The 21366-nt window shown below is 33.3% G+C and overlaps 1 protein-coding gene and 1 pseudogene across 1 annotated transcript; both read right to left on the bottom strand.

Annotated features, from left to right (window-relative positions):
• Positions 1 to 7859: 7859 nt before the first annotated feature.
• Positions 7860 to 8614, bottom strand: LOC143594746 (defensin-like protein 19). The gene is made up of 2 exons (XM_077073987.1): positions 8472 to 8614; positions 7860 to 8166 (listed from the first exon to the last, which is right to left on the bottom strand). Exons 1-2 carry the CDS (start codon positions 8533 to 8535, stop codon positions 7904 to 7906), a joined length of 327 nt encoding a protein of 108 aa, XP_076930102.1. The 5' UTR covers positions 8536 to 8614; the 3' UTR covers positions 7860 to 7903.
• Positions 8615 to 14901: 6287 nt separating this feature from the next.
• On the bottom strand, positions 14902 to 15578 carry LOC143594747 (defensin-like protein 19 pseudogene; annotated as a pseudogene).
• Positions 15579 to 21366: the final 5788 nt, after the last annotated feature.

Genomic DNA, 21366 nt, shown 5'->3' with positions numbered 1-21366 from the left:
GCTTTTTGGTTTGAAGGCTTGTCCAAAATGCCTTTTCGGTTGGGATTCCGTTTCCTTATGCTTCCCTTTTGCCCTATGGCGAGGGTTCGCGTCGGAGTCGGATTCCTCCGATTCATCCTCCCAGTATTCGAATTCGTCGGCTTGTTGCACGGAACGCAAGCGTTCGTCCAACTCAGCCTGGAATTCCTTTTGTCGTGCCTCCGCCCATGCCTTAACTTCATCGAGAGTTTGGCGGGGGAGTCTTCGTTTCTCAACCTGGGTATCAGTGGATCCCAGTAGGCGATCATTTACTGCACTTGCCCCAGCTTTGGTAAGTGGGGTAGTGTTCGTAAAATTTACTTCGCTTGCCCCGGCTTCGGTTGCCGGGGTAGTGTTCGTAAAAACTGTGTTGCCGGTATTCCCCCTAGTAGCAGGGGTTATGATTACCGGAATTTCTCTAACCATCTTTGCAGAAGTTTGAAAAAACTGGAGAAAAATAAAGTTCTAGCTTTATGCACGGATGGCGCCAATGAAGAAACACTAACCGGACCCCGGGCAGATTACTGGTAACCTGGGGGTTGGATAGCTGTTTCCCACGAGGGGTTAGACCCTTGGAAGATGGTTCTTCTGATAACCTGCAAAACAGACACCGTGAGCTCGTCACTGAGAAGGGGGGGGGTTCCTCCTTGTGACCACCCTCCGGCGTGAGAATCAGACTAGATTGCTCTTTAAATATAAAGGTATATTAAGAGATTGCTAGAGCAGATATCAGGTATAATATGATGATAATGTAGTAAGATATGTTGTGTTTTGATGATCATACCATTTGGGGTATTTATAGCCGAAGGTAGGTTTCCAAGGAGGTATGGCCGGCTGCAACAGTGTTTCTGTTCATCAACAGTAGCCTACGCACGTGCCCTGCTGGTAGTTGGTGGGTAGGCAGCGGCTGATAGCGACCAGGCCTGCTGTATACTATTCCCTTTCCACCAACTGCCGGCTACGCACGTGGTATGACAGTAGTTGGTGAGTAGGCAGCGGCTTAATAGTGATACAGTACAGGAGCATGCTGCTCGCCATACTGTATCAGTGAGCTGTCGTATCCCTGATCAGATCTTTCGCCCATACCTCGTCAGGTACAGTGAAAGGTCCTTCAGTATAGACTGGCTTATTTGGGCGGGAGTATTCCCCCTCCCGCCTCTGTGCGGGATTGCTCCCGGCTTTGCTCATTCCTTCAGGTGACACTGAATGATCGAGAGCTAAGTACCTAGTGCGTGTAGCCATGCTGCGCGGGTGGCCTTCCCTCATGGCTTGTATCCGAGGCTGCGGGAACAGGCGGAGTCCTTCACCATGTGAGGCATTTCCAGCGGGACCAGCTTGCATACTGCGCGTAAGGACGTCACTTCTCTGAGCATGGTTGGTCCTGCGGATCCAGTTGGTCTCTGCGCAGACGTCCCTGTTTAAGGTGAGTCTTGCGGGTCCAACTGGGCTCTGCTGGGACCTACCTCTTCAAGTTGCCTGAAAAAAAAATCAGACTAAACCATGTGACTAACTTCAAATATCATAAAATTAAAGTTTGTAACCTCACTTTAACTGTATACACAAGTAATTTGCTGATGTGGAACTGATTAATATCATGTCTGCACCAAATTATACACCACTTAAACTAAAAATGAATATTTAGCAATAAATTAAGAAAATGCATTTATTTATAAGATTGAAAAAAGTTATTTTTTTATATTTAATTTAAAATTATATAGTATGCCACCACCACATTAGATGCCACACAAATTATAAGAACTTTTTTTTTGAAAAATGATAACAAAGATAAAAAGTTACCAATCCCGCCAAACAGAAGTTTCACCTATCCAATTCACAAATTATCTCTTTTGTTGTTTCACTAACAAAAAGTGCATAGGATCCTTTGAATATTATTCAGATGTGAACTTGAAGATGTGCAAAATGATGTATCCATAATAAGTGACACTGTATATAAAGCAAGATAAAAAGTTCCAATCTTTTAAACATTTAAAACTGATGTTAAAGACAGGCGTAACCACATAACAGATCTAAAAGTTGACAGAGTAACGATTGTAAACATAGCATGCTCATAAATCACCTGCAATTGTCTACCTTGATATCTCGTATACAGTCCAAGCCTTAAGATTATCATACAAAGGGGGTGATACATAGCAATGAAACCACAGCCTCATAGTCTGTCACATGTAAAATGTTATAAATAGCAAGTAATGCACTTGATGCTTTAGATAACAGATATTTGAATATCTTATAAATAATGTAATGTATAGAATAATCTAATCATACGCAAGCTTTAAATAATCTCTACCTATTCACAATTCGCTAATCGTGTTTGACAAATATAAGTGAACTCATTAGCTACTTTGCTATAAAGCCATGAACTAGCAGAAACAAAAAGCTGAAAAGCTCTATTCTAGTTCTAAATACTCCAGTTGCCCAAAATTCACAGTTGCACTAAATGTTATCATTCATCTACACTTAGATTTCATATGAGTTTCTTGTTTGACACTTAGATTATGCAATTTTAAATGTTAAATGCTTTATGATCACAAACTTGCAAATGATTGTTTATGCCTCGTAGGCCAGTTACATCACAGATTCAAGTGCTTAACACAACATAGTTGCTTTATTTTCCTACTTTTTGAATGAAGGAGTAAGACATAAAAGAGAAATAAGTGAGAGAGAAACGAAAGAGACAATTAAATAGACTTAGACAAATAATGGAGACACGGTGAAGAGAAACAAACTCTTCGTAAATGGAGAGTTGAAGAGAAGATACTCTAAATGATCAAATACGAGAAATCAAAGCTCAGTCTCGTCACTCATTTCTCACGTCTCTCTCATACTTTCTTATATATAGGAGTGTTGGTAATATTATACGTGTTTATGTGTATTGCACGATTAATTATTACATTTCTAATTGTCAGAGTGTTTATTGTGGTGGCCTTATCCTCATCCTCATTAGTATGATCATATGTCATTCGAGTACACTTGACCGAACTAGTGTCATGGTATGAAGACTTATTTGTTTTATTAATTGTTATTAATACCACATCTAGAGTAACTTGACCGATCTAGTGTCATGGTGAAAAAACTTAATTGTTTTATTAATTGTTGTTAATACCACATCGGAGTAACTTATCAATTTATCATATCACCAAAGTATGAGTAAACACTGAAATAATGACCAAAAACGAGTGTAATTAAGAATAAGTACCCGATATAGCAAGAACGGAAAGAAACAGAAGAAATGCAAAACAAGCAACTGAATTTTTGGCCATGTTTGAGAAACTAAAGTTCAGGAATACTTGTTGCTGATTTTGTGAAGAACAGGTCGAGATGATGAGGGTATTTATAGGAAGGAAACGTACATGTTGCATGTCTCCAAATGAAGACAAATAAGGAAGAAAATATTGCTAAAGTTTCCACACAAATTGTCTTGTTATTGACTTTTCAAAATATATGCATGCATCTAGAAAATAGAACAAGTTTTCCACACAAAATATCCATAACGGTTACAAGATCATCATGCTTTTCTTCTCTACATAAATGTTAGCTATATTTTAAATTTCTGGATTTCATAAAAGATCAATTTATTTAACTTACGTAACTATAGTATTTAACTTATGTAACTATAGGATGCTTTACACAATTTAACATAGTTAATTTCTATTTATATAAATATATTACTATTATTTAAAAAAACAACCTAAAAGTGAACGATTTTTTTTCCTTTCTCTTTTATTATTATTACTAGATTATAACACGTGTACTATACGGGACAACATCAAACATTTTCAAATTAAAAATAATTAATAATAACTAATAAAAATTATATTTAATAATATTCAATTTACAAATTACATATTAATTTCATTTGAATAGACATGCATATATTATCTACTTTTAACACTCATTCAAAACCTAAATAATAGTAGTCATTCATAACTCCAATAGGTCCTGTGATCAGATGAGATGGTTATAAAACAAAAAAGAATTATAATATTGTAAATTTCGATTCATACAACTAAAGTTAAGAAATATCTTACTACACTATTAAAGCAATACAACATATCCACATGACATTTAACTAGCATGTGCAAATATGCTTCCAAGTCATCTGATTTCCATTCATACAATTGCCGCATAATTCACTAATTAATATTTTCTATAATCATAACCTCACTAATTAATGTTTTCTTTAATCATAACCAACTATTTCCTTTCAAATGATTTAAAAACCGACTTGGACCACAATTAATTATTTATAAATGATTTTGGTGTTCCCTTTTTTAGTATGACTATTGTTTTAATAATTCAGTTATTTGTAAAACAGTTTTTCATTCCACAATTTATACATATTTTTCTACATCTTGTTGTTTTGTAGAGAACAAAATAAAGAATTCTTATGATATCTACAGACGTTTAACGTTTGAAATATTTTCCAACCATGTGTAACGCGGCCAATATCCTAGTAGTATAATAAATAAAAACAAAGATCCATATATCATTAAATTAATTTTTGCATGGCTAATATAAATTTACAATTAAAGATTCTTTAAATAAATTTTTGTATAACATTTGTAGTTTTACAACGTGTTAGCAAGTTTGACATTTGCCAATGGTGTTTGCGGTTAGCCCTGTGTACCCTTAAACCTCTTCTTGGTGGCTACATGCCTTCTACTTATGAAGATAAACGCATATTAGTGTGGCGTCTCAAATTAACAATTTAACAGTAAAAATTTTATTGATAGTGATTTTTGAATAACTCATTGGAGAACAACCATTTTGAAATGAACTCATTTTGCTTGAAACCGGTTTTGACCCGAAACAAAGTATGTGTTTTTCAAAACCCGTTTTGACCTGAAACAAATTAATGTTTTTTAAAACCCGTTTTGACGCACCGTAAACAAATTAATTTTTTGTTTGAACAACTTGTTTTGACATGAACTCAATTTTCTCATTTGACAAACTTAGTTTTATAATATTCTAGCCCAGTGGCGGAGTCAGAAACTTTTTCCTATGGGTTCGAAATTTTTGATGCTTGATTTTTTTTTCAGGTGTCAAAGTTTTTGCGCCCGAATAGGTCGGGTTAGGTTGGGTTGATCATGCGATTAGATAAATAAAATGCAATATCACTATCATAACAAAAATATATTGTTAACATTCAATAAAATACAAAGTCATTAAATATAAAGATATTGCATATTATAATTTTTCCTTAAGTGTTTTCATGTTTTGAAAAATATTTTCAATCGCGACTTTGAGAAAAGAACTCATTCTCAATACAACCATTATTCATATAATCGTCACCCAAATGATTATATAAATCCGACTAGACATGTTTCATAGAAGAAAAACACTTCTCAAACGATAGACCAACAGGTATTGGTTGTTGGTGATGGTTGAATCCTTGAGGCGAACGGCGAAGAAAAATAGTTGATCGGTTGCTGAGTCGATGACCGATGTTTTTATTTGTTTATTAACTAAACTTTTTATAATCAATGGGTTCGAATATACTTTTTTATAACGATAATGGGTTCGTTCGTCGAAAAAGGATGGGTTCGCTCGTTAATTCAACACTATTGGTTATATATAAAACCGAAAAAGGACCGGGTTCGGCTTAACCCGGTGTTGACAGGGTGGCTCTGTCACTGTTCTAGCCCATAGTAAGTCCCCCATTTACGATCCAAAAGAAAGCCACCTCACTATAGACTATATTTCACAAACCCAAGCATGTTGGATAATGTAGAATATCAAGAGGAAACAAAGAATCATTTCCTTTCACTTTTGGTTTACTTTCTCAGTCTATGGCTTCATTATCTCACTAAGTTCTTTTTCTTCAAAAAACTAAATAATTATTATGTCTATCTTTATGGACAGTTCTATTTCCAAATTATGCATAGGTGCAAGGATTTCGTTAGGATGGGTGTCACTGACACCCTTGATATCGAACAAAAATGTGCCTTTTATATTTAATTTAAAATTATATAGTATGCCACCACCACATTAGATGCCACACAAATTATAAGAACTTTTTTTTTGAAAAATGATAACAAAGATAAAAAGTTATCAATCCCGCCAAACAGAAGTTTCACCTATCCAATTCACAAATTATCTCTTTTGTTGTTTCACTAACAAAAAGTGCATAGGATCCTTTGAATATTATTCAGATGTGAACATGAAGATGTGCAAAATGATGTATCCATAATAAGTGACACTGTATATAAAGCAAGATAAAAAGTTCCAATCTTTTAAACATTTAAAACTGATGTTAAAGACAGGCGTAACCACATAACAGATCTAAAAGTTGACAGAGTAACGATTGTAAACATAGCATGCTCATAAATCACCTGCAATTGTCTACCTTGATATCTCGTATACAGTCCAAGCCTTAAGATTATCATACAAAGGGGGTGATACATAGCAATGAAACCACAGCCTCATAGTCTGTCACATGTAAAATGTTATAAATAGCAAGTAATGCACTTGATGCTTTAGATAACAGATATTTGAATATCTTATAAATAATGTAATGTATAGAATAATCTAATCATACGCAAGCTTTAAATAATCTCTACCTATTCACAATTCGCTAATCGTGTTTGACAAATATAAGTGAACTCATTAGCTACTTTGCTATAAAGCCATGAACTAGCAGAAACAAAAAGCTGAAAAGCTCTATTCTAGTTCTAAATACTCCAGTTGCCCAAAATTCACAGTTGCACTAAATGTTATCATTCATCTACACTTAGATTTCATATGAGTTTCTTGTTTGACACTTAGATTATGCAATTTTAAATGTTAAATGCTTTATGATCACAAACTTGCAAATGATTGTTTATGCCTCGTAGGCCAGTTACATCACAGATTCAAGTGCTTAACACAACATAGTTGCTTTATTTTCCTACTTTTTGAATGAAGGAGTAAGACATAAAAGAGAAATAAGTGAGAGAGAAACGAAAGAGACAATTAAATAGACTTAGACAAATAATGGAGACACGGTGAAGAGAAACAAACTCTTCGTAAATGGAGAGTTGAAGAGAAGATACTCTAAATGATCAAATACGAGAAATCAAAGCTCAGTCTCGTCACTCATTTCTCACGTCTCTCTCATACTTTCTTATATATAGGAGTGTTGGTAATATTATACGTGTTTATGTGTATTGCACGATTAATTATTACATTTCTAATTGTCAGAGTGTTTATTGTGGTGGCCTTATCCTCATCCTCATTAGTATGATCATATGTCATTCGAGTACACTTGACCGAACTAGTGTCATGGTATGAAGACTTATTTGTTTTATTAATTGTTATTAATACCACATCTAGAGTAACTTGACCGATCTAGTGTCATGGTGAAAAAACTTAATTGTTTTATTAATTGTTGTTAATACCGCATTCGCATAAGAAATGTCTTTTAACTATTATTATATATTAAATCTTGTGTTTTGCCCGCTCAACATATTTTCTTTACGCATGTTACATGTTTGCTTTATTAAATGTTTGGAAGGTTGAATATTGAATTGAGAACGTTATCCCGAAAGACTACTGAAATTGTGTTTGACATTCACAATTTCATTGTAAATCGTTTACCTGTCAAAAGGGGGTTGCGGCGCAGCTTGTTGCCACTTCATTGTAAATCGTTTGGATGTTTTTATGAAATATAAAAGAAAGATTAATTGTAGAATTTTGCGCACAAGATGTGAGTCTACAAGCTTCAATTAAACCAACATAATTTAAAAAGGTAAACTTATCAATTTATCATATCACCAAAAATTTTTGCATAGACTCATCAAATGCAATAAACAATACATCATAGAATTAATACTTAGTATGCAAGTAGAGAACATTTTCTCCTTATTCATAATCATATAATATTTGTTACTCAAGGTGTTGTTGACACATTTTTCGCTCCAACCTTCTCTTTAGCAAGTTGTTCTGCTGTGAGTTTATCTTCAGCCAACTTTTGGGCTTGAGGGCAGTTGAAGTAGCAAAAGCACATGTGTTTCCCATCGCGCACGTGACAAGCTCCATGAGCTGCACCCTCCCATGTCTGACACTGTTTGTCACAGTGTCCTGTGTTGCGACAAGTTCCGGACCATGTCTGGCTTGCCTTCTCACATAATGCTCCCTCAACATATCCGATTTCTGTATACATTATGCAAATCAAATTTTATAAATTAAAGTTGTAACTATTATACTAAATATATATTTATAAGGAGAAACAGGCATCTTAAGCATCATCAACGCGTATTGTGTGCATTGAACAATATTGGATGATATGAGACATATAGTTAGTTTATGCATGAAGAAACTAATCAAATCACTTTTTATACATTGCTTCTTTCTATGCGCTCTGGTAAGTGTGTTTTATGTTAGCTTAACTAGTATGTAGTAAAGTACGAGTAAACACTGAATAATGAACAAAAACGAGTGTAATTAAGAATAAGTACCAGATATAGCAAGAATGGAAAGAAACAGAAGAAATGCAAAACAAGCAACTGAATTCTTGGCCATGTTTGAGAAACTAAAGTTCAAGAATACTTGTTGGTGATTTTGTGAAGAGAAGGTCGAGATAATGAGGGTATTTATAGGAAGAAACCATGTTGCATGTCTCCAAATGAAGACAAATAAGGAAGAAAAAATTGCTAAATTTTCCACACAAATTTTCTTGTACCGACTTTTCAAAATATACCCATGCATCTAGAGAATAGAACAAATTTTCCACACAAAATATCCACAATGTTTACAAGATCATCATGCTTTTCCTCTCTACATAAATGTTAGTTATATTTTAAATTTTCGGATTTCATAAAAGATCAATTTATTTAACTTACGTTACTATAGGGTGCTTTACATAATTTAGCAAAGTTAATTTCTATTTTTATAACTATATTACTATATATTATTAAAAAAAACAACCTAAAAGTGAACGGTTTCTTTCTTTTCTCTCTTTTATTATTATTACTAGGTTATAACCAGTGTACCACACGGGACTCAGCATCAAACATTTTTATATTAAAAGTAACTAATAATAAATAATACAAATCATATTTAACAATATTCAATTTAAAATTACATATTAATTTCATTTGAATAGACATGCATAGCTTATCTACTTCTAAACATTAATTCAAAACCTAAAAAAATGTAGGAATTTAAAACTCAAATAGGTTAGAACCAGTTATCACATAAGATGGTAATAAAACAAAATAAAAAAAAATTATATTATTATAAATTGGATTCATACAACTAAAATTAAGAAATATCTTATTATACTATTAATACAATACAATATGTTCACGTGACATTCAGCTAGCATTTTCACATAGGCTTCCAAGTCATATGATTTCCATCTATACAATTGTCACATAATTCATTTTAAAATTTGTTAGAATCATAACCTCACTAAGTAATGTTTTCTATAATCATAATCAAGTATTTCCTTTTCAAATGATTTAAAAACCGATTTGGACCACAATTAATTATTTATGACTGATTTTGTGTTCCGTTTTTTTAGTATGACTATTATTTTAGTAATTCAATTATTTGTAAAACAGTTTCTTATTCCACCATTTATACAATATTTTTCCCTACATTTTGTGGTTTTGTAAAAAACAATGTAAAGAACTCTTATGATATCTACATACATATAACGTTTGAAATATTTTCCAACCATGTGTAACACGGGCTAGTATCCTACTAGAGTAGTAAATTAAAACAAATATCCACATAACATTAAATTAAATTTTACATGGGTAATATCCATTTACAATTAAAAATTCTATAAATAAATTTTTGTATACAACATTTGTAGTTTTACAACTTGTTAGCAAGTTTGACATTTGCAGTTAGCCCTGTGTACCCTAGACCTCTTCTTGGTGGCTACATGCCTTCTAATTATGAAGAGAAACGCATATTAGTGTGGCGTCTCAAATTAACAATTTAACAGTAAACATTGTATTGATAGCGGTTTTGAATAACCCATTGAAGAATAACCATTTTGATCTTGATCTGAACTCATTTTGCTTGAAACCGGTTTTGACCCGAAAGAAAGTAAGTGTTTTTTAAGAATCTGTTTTGACTCGAAACTAATTAATGTTTTTTTAAAACCCGTTTTGACCCGAAACAAATTAATGCTTTTAAATCCCGTTTGACCCTAAACAAATTAATATTTTGTTTGAACAACTTGTTTCGACGTGAACTCGGTTTTCCCATTTAACAAACTTAGTTTTATCATAATCTAGCCCATAGTAAGTCCCTCATTTACGATCCAAAAGAAAGCCACTTCACTATAGACTATGTTTCACAAACCCAAGCATGTTGGATAATGTAGAAAAAAAAAAGAGGAAACATAGAAGCAGTTCCTTTCACTTTTGGTTTCCTTTCTTAGTCTAGAGCTCAATTATTTCATTTAAGTTTTTTTTTTTTCTTCAAAAAGTAAATAACTATTATGTCAATCTTTATGGTTTTTCAAATTATGCATAGGTGCAAGGATTTCGTTTAATGGGTGTCACTAACACCCTTGATATCGAACACAAATGTGCCTTTTAATAACAGTAAAATACAATTTATATTAAAATAATTAGCTTAATATACCTTCTCATACGTAAATGAGAGATGGATTAAGCATAGTGAAATATGAATCCGAAACAACCCCTAATAATATGTATTAATCTAGTGAGGTAAAGATGAAATATTTGCTTTTATTCGTTTGGAATTTGACCCTGTCCGCCTCTTTAGAAGCATTTACCAAAGTCAAATTTTCAAATATCATTATGTAATATGTTAGTTTTGATCTCCACTGCACAAGTTTTAGTTAATACCAACAGAGATTTGGTAAACTGGATTTTCCCTTATTGTAAAACTTTAGAAAGATGTTTATGGGTGAAAAAGATTATAGTTACCCGGAAATAAAATCAGACCAAACCATGTGACTAACTTTAAATATCATAAAATTAAAGTATTTAAACTCACTTTAACTTTAAACACAAGTAATTTGATGATGTGGAACTGATTAATATCATGTCAGCACCAAATCATACACTAAAAATGAACACTTAGAAATAAAATAAGAAACTGCATTTATTTATAAGATTAAAAAAAAGTTATTTTTTTATATTTAACTTAATTTAAAAATATATTGTATGCCACCACCACAATAGATGCCACACAAATTATAAGAACTTTTTTTAAATGATAGCAAAGATAAAAAGTTACCAATCCCGTCAAACAGAATTTTCACCTATCCAATTCACAAATTACCTCTTTTGGTGTCTCGCTAACACAAAGTAAAGAGGATCATTTGAATATTATTCAGGTGTGAACTTGAAGAGGATCAAAATGATGTATCCACAAGAAGGGACATTGTAGAAAGCAAGATAGAAAGTTTCATTCTTTCAAACATTTGAAACTGATGTTAAAGACATGCGCATAACCACAAAACAGAGAGCTTGATATCTTGTATACAATCCAAGCCTTAAGATTATCGTACAAAGGAGGTGTTGCATAGCAATCAAACCACCTGCCTCATAGTCTGTCACCTGTAAAATATTATAAATAGCAAGCAATGCACTTGATGCTTCATATAACAGATATTTGAATATCATAATGTATAGAATAATCTAATCATATGCAAGCTTTAAATAATCTCTACCTATTCACAATTCGCTAATCGTGTTTGACAAATATAAGTGAACTCATTAGCTACTTTGCTATAAAGCCATGAACTAGCATAAACAAAAACCTGAAAAGCTCTATTCTAGTTCTAAATACTCCAGTCGCCTAAAATTCACAGTTACACTTAATGCTATCCTCCATCTACACTTAGATTTCATATGAGTTTCTTGTTTGACACTTAGATTATGCATTTTTAAACATTAAATGCTTTATGATCACAAACTTGCAAATGATTGTTTATGCCGCGTAGGAGTTGCACACTGTACGAGTTGATCAAATCCGGCAAAACTTAGGATTAATCGGACATAATTGGCCTTTTCTAACGAGTTTCTTGCAAAAATCGACGGTTTCTAGGGAGATTCAGACAAAAATTAGCGGTTTCCGAGGAGATCCTGCCAAAATCAGCGATTTTCAGCACGATTCCAATCAATTTCCGGCCAAAATGTGTTTGTGTATGTATAAAACTAAAAATTACATATAAAAATGTGTGTGTGTGTGTGTATAAAACTAAAAATTATCCGTTTAAAGTCTGATCCGATTAATCTCGATTAAATCCTATTAATCACTAGTCCCCACCACACCGTCCGACTAGAGACGTTTACAACACTGGCTACACGACGGACCCTTTATTGACCCATCGCGATACGCGACGAGGTCGCTACGTAGACGTGACACGTTGTCTGCCACGTGGCATAGCTAGGGCAGACTTAGCAACCCTATAAGCTAGTTGCGCTACGCGATGACCCTCCTTTTAGGCCTTTGTGACACCCGACTAACCTTGAAATCAGCTATAAATTGGGAGGAATCCAAGCTTAGTCTTGTCACTCATTTCTCACGTCTCTCTCATACTTTCTAACATACAGGAGTGTTGGTAGTATTATATGTGTTTATGTATATTGCACGATTAATTATTACATGTCTATTGTTTGGTGGCCTTATCATCATCCTCATTGGTATGATCTTATGTCATTCGAGTACACTTGACCGAACTAGTGTCATGGTATGAAGACTTATTTGTTTTATTAATTGTTGTTAATACCGCATCGGAGTAACTTGACCGATCTTGTGTCATGGTGAAAAAACTTAATTGTTTTATTAATTATATAATATATTGTTCCCCATCAAAGAAACCAACTTTTGAATGAATTACCACCGTTAGATCATCTTCGAGATGAAATCTTGACCCTTTAAACTCTAAAAATTCCTTCTAGAAGCAGAGGTTATCAACAGTTACAGTAACAATTGTTTGTATGTTCCTGTTTTTACGTTGTTCATCTTTTTCTGGCAGCAGTTACAGCTCTCCTCTCTCCCACGTTTAGGGTTTTTATCGCCTATTTAACACAGACGTGATGAGAAACTCCTTCCTGTTCAAAATTCCAGTTCTTAAAGAAAAAAATGATTGTCAGGATTGATGTTAGCTTCTGAGAGATCAGAGATGATTGATTTTGTTGCGGCGTATCACTGGCTTCTTGTAGGCACCACAAACGGCTTTTGTTAGTAAGTTAGGAGATGATGAGTTCGGCCCTGATTGCCGGTTTTGTAAATCGAAGGTACTTCAACTGAACCGCCGAAGGCAAGGTTTACCCGACTTTTAGATTCAATTTATTATATTGTTATTGTTTCAGCTGCTGCGTATGATTGCTTCTTAATGCAGTTTTCAGAGAACCTTCCCATTGTCTATTAGCTCTTCATTGCAAACTGAGCGCTAAGTGGTAATGTGTACCTAGCTTTCTGTTTCTAATTCACAATTAGTTGTACCATTCAATATGAATTGCTACCTGTCTATAATTTTCAAGATTTATGCTCGCTTCATAATTCATATTTTTCTGAATTCAAAGGGTGGATGAAATATTTATGACGTCGGTGGTACACACAATGCAGGTTTTTTTGATTCCCGTTAGTTTTGCATTTATATCTCTGATTCTCTTTTTTTTTTGTATATATTGTGGATTAATAATCTAACAAAAATATATTCTGTTTAGTCAAGGATTGCTTTCTTTGAATTTCAATCTTTTGCTATTATGTTATTTTCTACCTCACAAAGATATTGATGAACACATGATTTTAACTAACAAGGAATCTCATATGACATAATCTCATATTCTTTTTTTCAATTCCAGTCATAGTACGGGTTTGTGGATGATTTTGATACATGAGAGGCATCTGTAAGTAATAACCTTAATATCTTTTTTTGCATTATTGTTATTAGCCAATACTAATTGCTTTTGAAAACATGTATTCACAGGTTTAGGCAACCTATCTAAGTTAATTGGGTGTATCGCGTATGCCAGTTTGCCATCAGTTTTTTTTCTTGCTAAAGTTGTTGGTTATACAAAACAAATAAGCATATTAGCATATTTCCATAGAATTTGCCTAATTTAAGGTATAAATATCTTTTTGACTTTCTTCATATCTATATATATATATATATATTAAAGTGTCTGGAAATAATGGTTTAGGTTAGTCGGGCCGGATGTAGGGGTGTTCAATTGAGGAGTTACGGGCCGGATGTAAGGGTGTTCAATTGAGGAGTTGCGGACTTACGGTAATATTTATTATATGTTATATGAAGCTATGTAGACCCATTATCATTCCTGTATGATGAAGGGTATTCTAGCTATTAAAATGGAAAAAAAGAATGGTGTCCGTGCAGTTGGTTGATGGAAAGGTATAGCATGAAGAATAATTTGGGCTTATGTATGTGAAGGATTGGCTGGTTAATACTTGGTTAATGCTGAATGCTTCATTAATTTTGACTTTCAATGGATTACACCATTAGATGATGTTTATAATTTGTTTAGAATAAGGATTGCACCATTAGATGGACCTGGTGAAAGTATGGATTTGTTGTTTGTATTATGGATCTTGGTTGTGATTGGTGAGTTTTGTATTATATAAATCCTGTTGTGTTATATAAATCCAATTGTGTAAAAATAACTTGAGAACGTTATCCTACGAGACTATTGAAATTGTGTTAGACATTCACAAAAAAGAGATTAATTGTAGAATTTTGCGCACAAGATGTGAGTCTACAAGCTTCAATTAAACCAACATTATTTAAAAGGTAAACTTATCAATTTATCATACCACCATATATTTTGCATAGAATCATCAAATGCAACAAACAATACACCATAGAAATAATACTAAATATGCAAGAAGAGAGCATTTTCTCCTTATTCATAATCATATAATATTTGTTACTCAAGGTGTTGTTGACACATTTTTAGCTCCAACCTTCTCTTTGGCAAGTTGTTCTGCTGTGACTCTATACTCGGCCAACTTCTGGGCTTGAGGGCAGTTGAAGTAGCAGAAGCACATGTGCTTCCCATCACGCACGTGACAAGCTCCATGAGCTGCACCCTCCCATGTCTGACACTGTTTGTCACAGTGTCCTGTGTTGCGACAAGTTCCGGACCAAGTCTGGCTTGCCTTCTCACATAATGCTCCGTCAACATATCCGATTTCTGTATACGTTATGCAAATCAAATTCTATAAATAAAAGTTGTAACTATTATACTAAATATATATTTATAAGGAGAAACCGGCATCTTAAGCATCATCAACGCGTATTGTGTGCATTGAACAATATTGGATGATATGAGGTGTCGGTCGTAAACAGTTAGTTTTAGGGTGAACAGAACACATATAGTTAGTTTATGCATGAAGAAACTAATCAATCATTTTTTATATATTGCTTCTTTCTATGCGTTCTGGTAGGTGTGTTATATGTTAGCTTAAGTATATGTAGTATTGTAGTAAAGTACGAGTAAAAACTGAAATAATGAACAAAACGAGTGTAATTAAGAATAAGTACCCGATATAGCAAGAACGGAAAGAAACAGAAGAAATGCAAAACAAGCAACTGAATTCTTGGCCATGTTTGTGAAACTAAAGTTCAAGAATACTTGTTGCTGATTTTGTGAAGAGAAGGTCGAGATGATGAGGGTATTTATAGGAAGAAACCATGTTGCATGTCTCCAAATGAAGACAAATAAGGAAGAAAAAATTGCTAAAATTTCCACACAAATTTTCTTGTACCGACTTTTCAAAATATACCCATGCATCTAGAGAATAGAACAAATTTTCCACACAAAATATCCACAATGTTTACAAGATCATCATGCTTTTCCTCTCTACATAAATGTTAGTTATATTTATACTTTTCCCAAGTACACAAGTTTATCAAATAAATAAATACAAAGTAAAAGGAACAAAACACGTCTTCTTGTTTGTTATTGAAATAACCTAACTTCTAGTGTCTTTCGTCATTTCATCCTTTAATGTAAGTACCTGTAGCATATATATAGAATAAAGTCAACTAATTGAATAGTTGGTGAGTCCACACAAGTTTGATACAAATACATAAAAACTATACAATTCCATGCAACTTAGTGTAGTAATAGCGCAAGCAATGTCTTTTCCATTCGGTAACAACCAAATGTACTCGGATCGGGGGTCCCTATTCCACTCATAACATCGAGGTCCTTAGTGCATAGGGGGGCGTATGATCATACTTATTGAGGATACCATGAGCAAGTAGTCTTTGAGAAAATAAGCAAATAAGCACACAAGTCCATATAACGAATTGTAGTTTGTATTAATAAATAAACGAAATTGAATTGTTGATAAGATATATATGCTACCCCCCAAAATAGTAAAAAGGGTAAAAAGGGGGTGTGAGAAACTCACCTTTGAGATTGGATGATTACTTGAAAGTAATATAATAAGCGCGTTATATGGAACCGAATGATCAAATCTCACGAGCTAAAATAATAAAAACACAAGAATTACTAACTAATTTGTTGAAATAAAATGTCGGTTTTATAGTTCATACATTTTTATTTATAAGTATTTTGTTACACATTTTAAGTGTATTAATATTTAAGTTAACGAGTTTTCATGAATTATTATTATAATATTACTTATAAGTTTTATACTAAATTTGTATATAATAATGTTACGGGATTTTAGCGTTACTGGTATGATTATTAGTATAAGTGTTTGTTGATTTAGAATTTATAAAATTACGACGACAATATATATATATATATATATATATATATATACTAGCTAAATGCCCGCGCAATGCGACGGGGCGCGCGCTCACCTTGGCATTGAATGCATATTCATTGTCGGTACACAAGTCATCTGATGATAGTCCGCACGTAGACCAAATTTAGCGCGTAGCTCGTGCAAGGCCGATTGCGTGTAACCGAAGATTGAGCACGCGTAACCGGACCATAAAGCACGTTACCGAAATTAAAACATGCTTAACCAACACCATGTGTGTAATTCATGTCGATTACTGGCGCATGACGTTGGGATTGAGTGCTTACCAAGTTTGGACTATGCGCGTTACGTGGTGCCGGACACACGTTTACCAGCCGCAGTACATGTAAACAACAACATATGCGTAACGAATGACGAAATTCAAGAGGCAAATCTGAACTATACAATAATATTAAATAAATGATTTTTTAAACCAACTTGTTTTGGCCCAAAAACCGTTCCGACTCGACAACATTCTGACATGACCCCATTTTACTCGAACTTGATCCGACCCGAACCTTATTCGCCATTTTTTGTATCGGCTCGTTCCAACCCATATCTAGTTTTATAAATAACCCGGGCTCGCCGACTCAACATGTTGTCAGTTCTAAATGTTAATCACGTAACATGTTAATTTCGTAAAAGAAAAAAACTATAATAATATCATACTAAATTAAATAGAATAAAATGCTTGTTTTTATGGTGTAATTTTTTTGAAAAAAATAAAAGTGTGAAAAAGTTATGGCCATTAAAAAGTCGTGAGGTAGTTGGTTTTGAATTAGAGGGTATGTGTGTAACTATTTCTAAATTTAACAAAAAGCAAGTGAAGTTGGGGGACCAAAGTTGTAAGTGTATTATGAAAGATTAGTTTACTTAATACTTGTGAGTAAAGACATAATTGCCCCTAATAACTATATTTTTGATGCAATGTGTGTTGTACATAAAGCAATGAGTTTGGTACCTCTTAAAATTTAAGAGTTTCATAACTCATGCTTTATATATAGTATATATATATATATATATAACGAGTTTTAACGAGCGGTTTGGGTTTTTAAAAGTTGGTTCTTGAACGAAATTGCTAACAGAAATTAAAACATCTTTTATTTAACTATAAAAATAATTTTATTTATTTTGAATAATTTATTAATATATATTTGATTTATTAAAATTGATAAAAATGGTTTTTAAAAGAAATAAAAAGGATCTGATGTGACCCGGGTTCGAACCCGGGTCTCCATGACCACACAACACATACACAACCATTGGACCAAACACTTTCTATTGTTAAAAGATGGAAACAGTAATTTAAAAACAGATTATCAAATTCTTCTTCTTCCTCACAAAACCCTAGATGTTCAATTATTCTAAACTGTTCTATGTTTGTTAAATTAGAGTTAGGGGTTTTCTTTGTTGGGTTAAAATGAATCAAATCCATGTAACAGTTACCTTAGATGGTGTCGGAAAGTGGGTGAACGACGAGTTGGCCGGAACCGAGTTTATAAGTACGATTTGGTGATCTTAAGAGGTTTGTTAGTGTGATTTTATGTTTATAGCACGTTTAGAAGAAGATTAGGGTGCTATTTATAGTTGTAATTGGTCCGTTGGATGATTAATTCAAGTTATTACGATTTTAATAATATCCGGCTGTTTGGGGTGTGAATCCGAACGTTGGAGGTGTTAATACGCGTAATGAGGCTTGATTAATCATTAAGATGATGGTGCAACGAGTTTATAACATTAAAATGGGATTAAAATTGGCGTTTTGAGATGTTTTAATGGTTTCCGGAGTTGATCCTCGCCGTCGTAGACGGTGTACCGGAAAAACGAAAGGGGGAAGGGGGTAAAGGCGGCTGGGTAGGGTTATTAATATTATAATATTATATTTTGAATTCCAATTTACACTATAAGCCCCTCATCTTTGAATCATTTTATATATTGTTTTTAAACTTATAAATCTTATCCCTTTAACTTTATAATTATACATAATTGATTAAAACTTGTTATATTTATAATATTCTTAGATTGTTTACGTTTTATACCCGATAGATTTAAACTTTGACTATTTTATAGACTTTTCTAGCTCGGAGATTTGTTATTTGAATTAAACAAATAGACAATGAACGGGTAATAACTATAAATCATCGTAATTAATATTAAATGATAAACGACAAAATGAATTTATTGAAACGACACAACGGGTCGGTTAACGAATACAAATACGAATAAAAATTGACAAATGTCACAATCATCATCATCATCTCACAACCTCAGGACTCTCATCCCTCCTTTGTTGCCACCGCCCACCGGAAAACTTCAACCACCAAACCCAAACACGAACCACATTCAATTCAAACCAAACATCATCCTCATCCAGATTTAAACCCCTGACCACATGAGTTTTATACAATAATTTTTTATTTTATTTAAAAAAAAAAGATTTAAGGTGTGTGAATGATTAGAAGATACGACGGGGGGGACGGGGAGGTGGAGTGGAGCTACGAGCACGGCGACGAGGAGGTGGTGTGGCGACAGACAGGAGCAGTGGTGTGGCGATGGGAGCAGGGTGAGGCGACGGAATGGTGGTGACGGCGGCGGTGACGGGGTGCAGGTAAAGTGGGAAGAAGATGAGTGTTATAAATATATAAAAGATGAGTATTGTTTGAATGAATTTTCGGTATGTATTGTTTGGATGAATTGGTTGGAGATGAAGAATTGGTTGGAGATAAATATATAAAAGATGGGTTTGTCATATTCATGTTTATGATAATTGGGGTAGATGAATATGAAGAATTCGGGTAGATGAAGATGGATGAATTGTTGGGTTTGGATTTAGGGTTCTTGAATGTTGAAGATGAAGATGAAGATGGAGGGGTAGTTATGTCATTTAACCACTAATTTTTACAGTTGGGGGTACTGATCCCATCAATATTACACATGGGTTCGATACGCGAAGTTTAGTTTTCAGGGGGTAATGGTGCGCATGCCGATGTTACACAAGGAGGCAAATCATAGTTTTCTCTATATTTTATGTAGTTCAATCATTATATATGTGTAAATTGATTGTTACACATATATGTAACTTGGTTATTATATATATATATATATATATATATATATATATATATATATATATATATATATATATATATATATAGGGGATGGTACAAGAGAGAAATGAGATTATTGCGAGAAATACGAGAAATAGATCTGAACCATTGATTATATGTAATCAATGGTATAGAATAATAGTGGCAATCTTGTAATTTTTATAGCATAATTTGCATGGTTTGAAAGTAAAAAGGGCAGTTAGTATTTTGTGCAGGTATATCATTAAACTCATTTCCATATTTTACTCCTAATATTTCTTCCGATATATTAATATATTAATTGTCTCAAGATAAGCATATATAATAAAAAAATTATTGCCATACAATTATTGTCATCATGTAAAAAAACAATTATTGTCATCCATATTCCCCTGCAAGTTTTTATCCGTCAAGGTTTGTGGTTTTTTTTTATTATGAAGAGATGAGTATATATATTTTAGTTTTTAATCTGGTTAGAAACTTGTCACACCCTCACTTAGGGCCTAGGCGTGTGACCAATAGTTGGTACCTATTTTGAAAATATATCAGAGTTTTAGCGGAAGTCTTTAGTTTATAATAAAATATTAATTTATGTTTTAAAACATTAGTTTATTTGTAAAATATAACAAAATATTTGATTTAATATAAAGCTTCTCGAATAATAAATATTCAAGAGTTTGATTTTTAAACATTTGTCTTATTTATAAAACTTTGTTTAAATATTGTTTGCAATATTTTAATAATTTAAAATATTGAGCCATCTCTACCTTGCGAGCATCTATCTCCATGAGTTGGCTATAATTCCATGCTACCTGTGCTAACTTTATTTCCTGTAATATTGGGGGGGGGGGGGGAATACGTCAGCGATATGCTGGTGAATCGTTGACTCTAAAAACATTTTATAAATATTTCTTTGACTGACAAGATAGTTTTCATGAAACAATCTCAGCAGAAACGTCTCTTATTTCTGGGATTTGTACCACTTGCCATACACACACAATTACGGTTCTCCGGGAACTGACGCCCTTTGAGAACTGATGCCCATTGGAGAACTTTTATTATGATCTCTAGTCTGCGGCCACGTAGCCTTGACTGATAGACTAGATTGATTATGTTTGGATCCAGACACATGTGTACTCGATCTGAGTTTGCTTTTATTTTCTATCTTGTATAAAATAGGGATCACGTAATCCCATAAATCTTTATTTGATTGTCTTTGTTTTAAGATAAACAACCCGTTTATCTTGACTGAAAAAGGTTTAACGTATTCACCTGTGACTGTCTGTTGTGAATGATATGGTGATCTCGTTTGAAAACCTTTGTGAATGAATGAATGATTGAATGATTGACCTATAATAAAATAGGTTTATATAAATACCCGGATCGTCTCTTAATCCGGCTACAGACCTTTAGTCTAGTTTTGATAGCTTAAACCTTGATTGATCATTTATTTATAATCTTTTGTATATAAAATATCATGTTTCTTAATCATAAAGAAACACTAATTTTAACTATACTTCTTGTAGGTAAA

The sequence above is a fragment of the Bidens hawaiensis genome, unplaced genomic scaffold (genome assembly GCF_021521415.1).
Source record: "Bidens hawaiensis isolate Kalapana, Puna unplaced genomic scaffold, B.hawaiensis_p1.1 tig00044156_1, whole genome shotgun sequence".
NCBI lineage: Eukaryota > Viridiplantae > Streptophyta > Magnoliopsida > Asterales > Asteraceae > Bidens > Bidens hawaiensis.
This window is presented reverse-complemented; position numbering and strand designations above follow the sequence as displayed.